Here is an 8,500-nt window from a genome sequence, read left to right on the forward strand (position 1 = left end):
TTAGCAAATGTTCATAACCTGTCCTCAAGTATAAATCAATCGTAGAAATTAAGTTCACAGCAAGTTAATATTATGGATGGCAGTGTTTTCAGACTTTAAATTTGATACGAGAGAGAAACAAACAAAAAAAAGAAGATAACATAGATGGCAAATTTCCACCATCAGATACCATAATCTTTGCAACAATAATTCTGCATTGAAAGTGACGCTAGCATTGAAGTGTTTCACGACGCTGGTGGGGTAATACCGGCAAGTCCGCAACAATAATCATGGCTAGCACATGATCCATGCTGTGACGAAAGCTAGAAATCGAATCTCAATTGTCACATACCTCGGCACTGAACAGCATCTCTCACATGCGTTTTGACGTGTCGCATGTACTTCAACTTGTTGACTGCCGGCTTAAACCTTGAAGCAGGGCATAATGGACACGGTGCTGGCAAACGAGATCCAGCCCGAGCAAGTTCGCCCAAGCCCGTCACCCAAGAGACGTGACTGTAACAAATGTGATAAAAGGTAGTAAGTTAATTGAGAGATACAGAGACATGGAAAATGTACGTGTGTGACTTCTTGGGGTTTTCTCTTTTGAAAGTCTGAAGTTTTTTTTCTTCATATTTACTCGTTGCACGAAATGTATTTCGCGTATCGAGCAAAGTCTTCCATCAAAATGAAGAACTTATTGTTTGGTATACAATTCTATTGTCTGCAAATAAAGTCATTTGTAAGCCTTTATCAGGTTTAAACAGATTTGCATCAGTTTTCTGTTTCCAACATGATACCATCCATACAATCGTATCAATATGGCCTAGCTGTAGTAGGCATAATTTAGATGAACATTGCTTACTACCGGGCGGATCTATGACTAATCCGTCCTTACCGACTCGACATGATACATTTCCACTAATGATTTCTAAAGGTCACTGTAGCAGACACGCGCCCACGTGGCAAATCGTAGTCTCCCAGCTGCAGCTGATCATGAGGATCTTAAGGAGTTTAGCCGGCAGAGGAGTTTCATTCAATCTTGTTGGCAAATGAAGCTCCTCTGTCTGCTAAACTCCGAGACTCCTTCCCCAGCTTATGATACTATCTTATGTCACCGCAAGATCTGCTTGGATAATAGCAAATAGTTCTGCGTATTCCTCAACGTGAGCAAAATCCCAAGCGCGAGCGCCATCACGAGAGACGAAATTTGATACGCTTTAGAAAATCATAGCCCATGCTTTACAATACACCTCAAAATGTATTTACATTTATGAAATTCAATCAAGAATGCAGAAATACCAATAAGAGCAGAATTAGTGACACAATTGAAGTCATATGAAGATGTCACTTCTCCTTCTGACTACGTTTTGGACCATTAAAATCATTACAGTATTTGAACAGAAAATACCATCATTAATGTGTCATCGTATTCGGTTCTCAGCATAATATACCATAAGCGTAGAAATTTCAAAATTCCAAATTGGAGACAACGTGGATAAATCTACAATAAACACATACCTTGCCATTCTCTTCACTTGCCGCCTTTTACATCTTAAGGTACGGTTTCTCTAGCCTGCCAAGCTATCGTCTCACTACTAAGCTTGCTTTCGCAGCCTGGTCATGCAATGTGCTTGCCACGCGTCCTGTCCTATTATCGCTTCGGTTCTGTCTTCGGGCACACTTTTTGCGAAGGTTTCCATTTATATATCCCGATATTGTTGGTTTCCACCCACAGCCAAATTTGGAAAGACTTTCAGGAATTGTCAGCTCTTATAGGACAGCACAAAATATTCAAATTAGCCTCGTAATTTATCAAAAAGAGATGTACTCCTAATTTCTCTGGATATTTCCCGCTGAAAAGAGTGTCAAAAACATTATTTTCACGTTAATTTTCATTATAGCCAATTACTGTAGGAGATAGGGCTAAAGGTTATTCAGGGGTCAAGCCATGCTGTGCACCCCCATGAATAGAATGGACAGGACCCTGTTTGAAACTTTAAAAGGCGCGCGCCTATGTGTCACCTGTAAAAGTTTTAAAAACTTTCGGAACATACCACTCCGAGATAAGGTATGAGCTGTCCATGCGGGGTGTAGGTCCCTGGCCACTGGGCTGGACCCAATTACTTATCTCAGGCACCAATTAGTCACAGTAGATATTCCCACACTAAGCAACGAAGAAACCTGATCAAATGAAAATGTCATCAAGATACGGAACGAAAAGTAAAAAACACTGCAATAGTTCAGTTTCAAACTATGTTGTGTATGAAAAGGCTAAATAAATTATGAGAATTAATTAATGACTATGCAATCAGATGCTGTGACCACACAGTTTACGGTTTAGTCCACGTCTGTGATAAGTCATCTTTCTTGTTTTTAATTAAGAAGTCATTTGTCACCAGTAGCTTCGGTTATCTATCTGACAGCACATCAAACGAGCCAGAAATATTCGTTAGGCCATGGCAAGTACCTTATGGATGACATCAGCGCACTTATTAATTATCGCCCAAGGAGATGGTCAACTCAACATTACCAATTTCCAAAATTGGGAAGGGAAAATATATCGTTATAACGTACTGGTTGTACTATAGACGTGACACTAGTGAGGAAGCCGTGACTGTAGATTTAAAGAAAAGTGGAACTAGTTCTGTGACACTTGCGTGGTAACCATGCGAGTAGTTGCAAACTTGTTATCAGATAACATCTATTACCATAGTACAGCCACTAATTATGTTTTTTTTCGGGCGGGCGAGCTCGTCGTGGGAGGAACATTCTGTCACGATCATCACCGGATCTGTAGATAACCACAGACTTAATCTTTCAGTTTTCGCTGGCTCAATCTTTTGTTACCAGGCGAATTGGTTTTGTCAGATGTCACTACGAAAAAGGGGGAATTGGCACCAAGCTTAAGTTAAGTAAACGAGGCAGAAATTTTAGATGATCTTTACTTTTTCTTCTCATATACGTGTATACGAGGTCTAGCCCGTAAGTCAAATTGCTTCCTATTCTCTGTCGACGGGTTTTACTTTGACATTCCAGTGAGAAAAGTAACGCCGATTTTGAAATATTGGCGCCATTACGTATATTACGTATGTCATTTATGTACATACTATACATCATGTACCCCCAAGACAATGAACGCCTTGTATCAAGGTAGCTTAATATTTTTTTAAATCCAAACGACTTTCAACAATCACTGAATATCTTATCGAATCAGATTAAAACATCACAATCAGCGCACATTACGTAAGCGTGCACGTCTCGACGTCTAATATCGAAATGGAGCTTTCAGGATCCCCGACATGCGCGGCTAATCCGACAGTTTTCAAGCCTTGTACAAACGTAACAAAGTAATTTTAGCAGTCAAATGGCTTTCTACTCTCTGTCGACGGGTTTCACTTTGTAATTTAAATGAGAAAAGTAACGCACACTTTAAAATATTGACGACATTACGTTTGAAAGTTGAGAATATACAGCGTCATTTATGTAAATATAACATTATATACCCACAAGACATTGAACGCCTTGTAGCCAGGTAGCTAAATCATTTTTGAAATCCAAACGACTTTCAACAATCAATGAATGAAATATCGAATCCAGGCATCATAATCAACACACATCACGTCATCGTGAAATCTCAACGTGACTAATCGAAATGGAGCTTTCCGGATTCCGTACTTTTTAGCAGTCAAATGGCTTTCTACTCTGTGTCGACGGCTTCTTCTCTAAGAAATTCAAGTGATAAATATTAAAGAAAAACAATTGACTTGCTGCAATCACTCAAGGTTCAAGGGATTTTATTAACACACAATATATAGAGCACATTCTGTCACTACTCCTTCTTATTCAGTCTACACTGTACAGCTGCAAGTATTGGCATCTCGAAACTCCGAGCATGGCCAAAAAAGTCTGTTATATATATTCTAGAGTAAGTAATTAACATGCGTCAACGACTATTATCGACCTTTTGCAACAACCAGTATTTAGGTGGGCACTGGCCACGCCCAGCACGAAGTTGACATATGCGTTTTCGAAGGCCGTGCACTGCATGAGCGAATCGTCCCAATAACGATAGGGGAAGGTTTTCAATTAAGTTTTAATTCAGGGGATTAAGATGCGATCGTTAGACCGACGTCACATTTCCAAGCCGGTGCCCGGCCGGGATGTTTGCGAAAAATGGACAAAAAAATTGGATATATACAAATCATACCCATGATTAATAATTTTACTTTCTGTGTGTTTTGTTGTCTTTAATTTCCTACTTTTCGTTCACGAAAGCTGCCCGGCCGGGCCCCTTTGTGGAAATGTGACGTTAGCCTTAAACGTCACCTGAGAGGCGAAGGCCGGCAAAAGATGATTCATAAACACATAATTGCACACAGAACTTCGACAAAAATCATCGTGCTAATGAAAGGTAAAGAAAGGGGAAAATTCACAAAAATCGTGACGTTGTAAGGATACTAGTATCATAAACTGGCGCTGAAATATGAGGTCACCCTGTCTCAGCGGGTTTTACACTCTAACGACTGAATTGAAAGATTCGTAGACAATAAACTAAACTTATGACTTCAACTCAGGTCTTTCCACTGAAACCAGAGTGCTAACGCTACAATTTTAACATACATCAATTTTGTGCATAGAATTTGACTAGGTTGATCCTCAAGCCTCGCTGACAAACATGGTTAAAACCTCATTACCGAGTCAGTGCAAAGCCTCAATTTCTGTCTGACCAAATAGCGTGAAGATGATGACACACTTGGAAGAGTCTATATTAACAGCAGGAGGTATATGACATTGTCTACGGAGGACTTTCCAACTTCTTGTTCTTGATTTCCGACGCCATTTGTCTCCTGAACTTGGGAATGTCGGCCTGTGGTTGAAAATGCATCAATAAGTTATTAATGTATTTTCCTTGAGGATGTACATGAATCTGTGAGATACATACATAAATTATAGAAGCTGTAACCACATAACCACATACATAGTAACATATAAGTGATCTTGGACTACTGATATATGCCATTTGTACATTGTGAATCTCAAGACAAAGCTGTTACCCAGGTAAATGTCATGAATTGTATGTTGGTGAAAAAGTTTCTATTCAGCACATCATTATAACTGCCGATTACTGCCTACCTGTGTGAAGGTTATTGCGGCATCTCTGGTTTCACACTCCGCATACTGGCAGGCAAATACCCCACAGTCACTGCTGTTAGTCTGCTTTGGGATGTTCTGTGAAAGTGAACCAAAATAAGAAATTAATGTAGGCATGTCAGCCAAACGTCTGAGTACTAGAAACACAACTATACAGTGAAAGTTTATATTTTGCAGTCTCCCCGACGATATGGCACTGGACATCTCCGTCAAACCTATGTGACTTAAGACTGCCTACAAATACGATTGTAAATTCATCATTTTATAGATAACTGTGTAAGTAGGGCAAGATACAAAATTGTTTTACTTCAGTTTGTTTTTACTTTTGATGTTCTGTTTTGTAGGCATTTTGTTGGATTAGTCAGTGCCAGGAGTTGAGGTGTGACGTCTGGAAATGTATATGGTGATTTTGTCTCCGTCTCCTCTACCCGTGTTGTTGTATTTCACACCGAACCCATAGAAACAGATAATACAGAATGTATTTCCTCAGCATGTCATGTCTACAGAAGAACAAAAGAAAAAAAACACTGCCCCCTCTCCAGGACGTGATAAAACTGACAGCCTCGGATCGACCAAAACCCTACTTGGAAACGCCAGATCACCAGAACCAACTTTAAGGAGTACGCCCAGGATAGACCAAACTGGCGTGAGCTGTCGATATCTGTAGCAGCTATGCATCGGACAAATTATGATGCCTGCGAATGATTGGTTGATTCAATACAACTTTGTACTACTGTTTTTGATAAGCTGTTACCTATCAGACGTCCGCTTGATTCAATACCTATAGAAATAGGCAAAACTATGGTGACTGATTACCGCTATAGAGGAATTTTAGTTCCCATGAGGTCAGTTCCAGGGGTCAATTATTTACCCGAAAGTTTATCGGATTTCTTTTTATGTTTTTCATTGGAGAGACATATCTTCCGGACACTGCTATTGATATACAAAAATACTGCGGCAACACCACATCGATCGACAAAATGCAGCATCGTATACTAGCGCGACGAAAGAAATGTATTTCACCTCTGGATACAGTGACGTCCACTTTGACAAGTCCAGTTTCTTTCCCTGTCTCCGTTCGTGTTCAACCCTCAGGTACTTCCTGGGGAAACACAGAAAATGAAATAAAATCTTTACCGAATTACATTGCCGGTATTTTCAATCTCATGTCTATGTTTCTTTTATAATATGGACAAATTAAACGTATGCTGAAATAAAACTTTTCATTTCCAAATCTAGGCTTCTTATAGAACCATGGTTTAGAAACGACGTCCCCTCACCAGAGTGCATTGATGCCATCATCGTTGGGACCTCCCATGGAGTCGTAGTATTTTATGCACTTCCGTCTAATATCGATGACCTAAACAAAACAGAGCAAACACAAGTTAGCACATGTTATCCTAAAGGAGCTTTCTCCCATTTAACAATCGCCATCGGTGGTAATCAAATGTATATGTTTGATCGTAAGCTTCATTGGAATCGTCACGTATAGATTCCAGTGCACTGAACCCCCACCCCCTATCGAAAAAGAACTGATTGGGATGTTAGACATTTATTGAACAATCCAAGCTCAACTTTAGCTCCGAGCCAGCATGTTCTGGACCTCTGGTCTACCTACAGAGGCCATTGTCCTTACAGGACTCTTAGAAGCCGCCACTATATTATTTAGTAATAATATGGCAGGGTACATGAAGACTAAAGCCTGATATTCGTTCATCAACGGGGAAATCATATACATACACATGAAATGCCTACATAAATCCTAAAAATCAAAACATTTCACGTAGCCATGCGGTCTACGGACTCAATGTATAGTTTTTGAAAAATCAAATTAGACTGGCATGCAGATAACTCTCTTACGAAATTGACCCTTAGACTGCTTATACTCTTATTCCGTTTAATATTCGGATTCCACGTGACGATGCTCTCTATGTGTGTAACCCTTGATTTCATACTGGGTATATCATATAATTTGTTAAAGTTTGACTGGAAAGAAAACAATGCAAAGCGTAAAACATTCATTTTTTTCGTGTTAAGTTCGTTGAGAGATCTGTCAAATTAGGTCGCAGAGAGATCACGGGGAGAGCGCCGTCCTAGTAAAATGGGGATCTTACCGCCATGCACCAGTGAACTTCAAGGTGAATCGGAACCAGCACCAAGTCCATCGTGAAAATGTCGGTTTTTTGCGTCCACCTTTCAAGGGAGGAAGGGCCTTCATTCATCAGTTTGGTGTAGAAGTACGTGTCGAAAGCATGGACCTTTGGTTTCCCCTGTGTGACGATAAAAGCAATTTTAAATCAAAGTTTTATAACTTGTTCTTTCTGGAGTTTTGTCTGGAAACCCACTTTGTCATCATTTTCACACAAATTCCATACACATTACAAGAGGGTAATGTTGGAAGATGATCAGAGCTTGCTTAATGTCATCGACATGTATTCGTAAAATCTTCGCAACAGACTATTTTGTTTCTAATTAGATAGCTTATACAGTTGGCATAATTGGTACAAATATGGAATAAATGCATGTTGAAATCTAAAGATTATTATCTAATACACTCACCTGCAGTTTACCTCTCTGTACAATCATTTCCATGTAGACATTTATAATCTGTAAATCATAAAAAAGACAGTCTGGTAAAATTTTTACTGAAGGCATGTAAATGAAACCCGCGAATTATCAATCATGAGCTTCGCCCATAAACGTATATTGACAACACATAGCACAAATTTAGAGCAACAGGAGTTAACCTTGTCATTAAGCCACTTCGTTGGCATCAATCTGCTCATGTCCTCGTCAGATATCTCTAACCGGGTAAAGTCTACAGCCTCGTCCTGTAAAGAGTCGATAAGTTGTATAGTCAGTAGAGGAAACATCCAAAAAGCCTGAAACGTGTACTAAGATGTAACTTGCTAATATAGCTATACCAATAGAGTACTAAAATGTGTGCCTTGGTGTCGCTGTTATATACTCAGCATACTTGAAAACGAACATGAACTCTTTTACTAATTACAACTTACACTTGACATTCACATAAGCAACTAGAAAGGCAACATTTCAGTTGTCAACATCCATATGTCAACTGTATGGCTCCCTGACGTCATTACGCTTTGCTGTCTGTTAAATTTACGTAGCGTAGATACCTAGCTACTGAACAATCGAATATATCATTCTGGGACTTATCATGAATTGTTACACTTTTGGCTACTACTTGAAATCTTCGTGTCTTCTCGGCCGCAATCTGACAACCGGTTTCATTGGGTAGAATCCCTACCATGGCTACAATTTCTTTCAAGCTAAGGCCACGTTGATTTGATTATATGGATGACATCCGCGCTCGCACCAATTTTCGGCCAAGAAAAAAAAAGTT

General features: G+C 39.6%; 1 protein-coding gene and 1 long non-coding RNA gene across 2 annotated transcripts in view; both read right to left on the reverse strand.

The window, feature by feature from the left end:
- Positions 1-3,759: 3,759 nt before the first annotated feature.
- On the reverse strand, positions 3,760-6,223 carry LOC118431014. Its single transcript, XR_004832916.1, has 3 exons — positions 6,157-6,223; positions 5,116-5,211; positions 3,760-4,849 (listed from the first exon to the last, which is right to left on the reverse strand). It is a non-coding gene; the product is annotated as an uncharacterized LOC118431014 (long non-coding RNA).
- Positions 6,224-6,409: 186 nt separating this feature from the next.
- LOC118430164 (sentrin-specific protease-like) overlaps positions 6,410-8,500 on the reverse strand; it is a 9,677-nt gene continuing 7,586 nt past the window's right edge. The window contains exons 6-9 of the mRNA XM_035840873.1: positions 7,881-7,964; positions 7,693-7,740; positions 7,248-7,403; positions 6,410-6,493 (exon numbers count right to left, since the gene is read on the reverse strand). Coding sequence (XP_035696766.1) covers positions 6,410-6,493; positions 7,248-7,403; positions 7,693-7,740; positions 7,881-7,964 — 372 coding nt within the window. The remainder of the gene's footprint in view (positions 6,494-7,247; positions 7,404-7,692; positions 7,741-7,880; positions 7,965-8,500) is intronic.

This window comes from Branchiostoma floridae, chromosome 14 (assembly GCF_000003815.2).
Source record: "Branchiostoma floridae strain S238N-H82 chromosome 14, Bfl_VNyyK, whole genome shotgun sequence".
In the NCBI taxonomy this organism is placed as follows: domain Eukaryota; kingdom Metazoa; phylum Chordata; class Leptocardii; order Amphioxiformes; family Branchiostomatidae; genus Branchiostoma; species Branchiostoma floridae.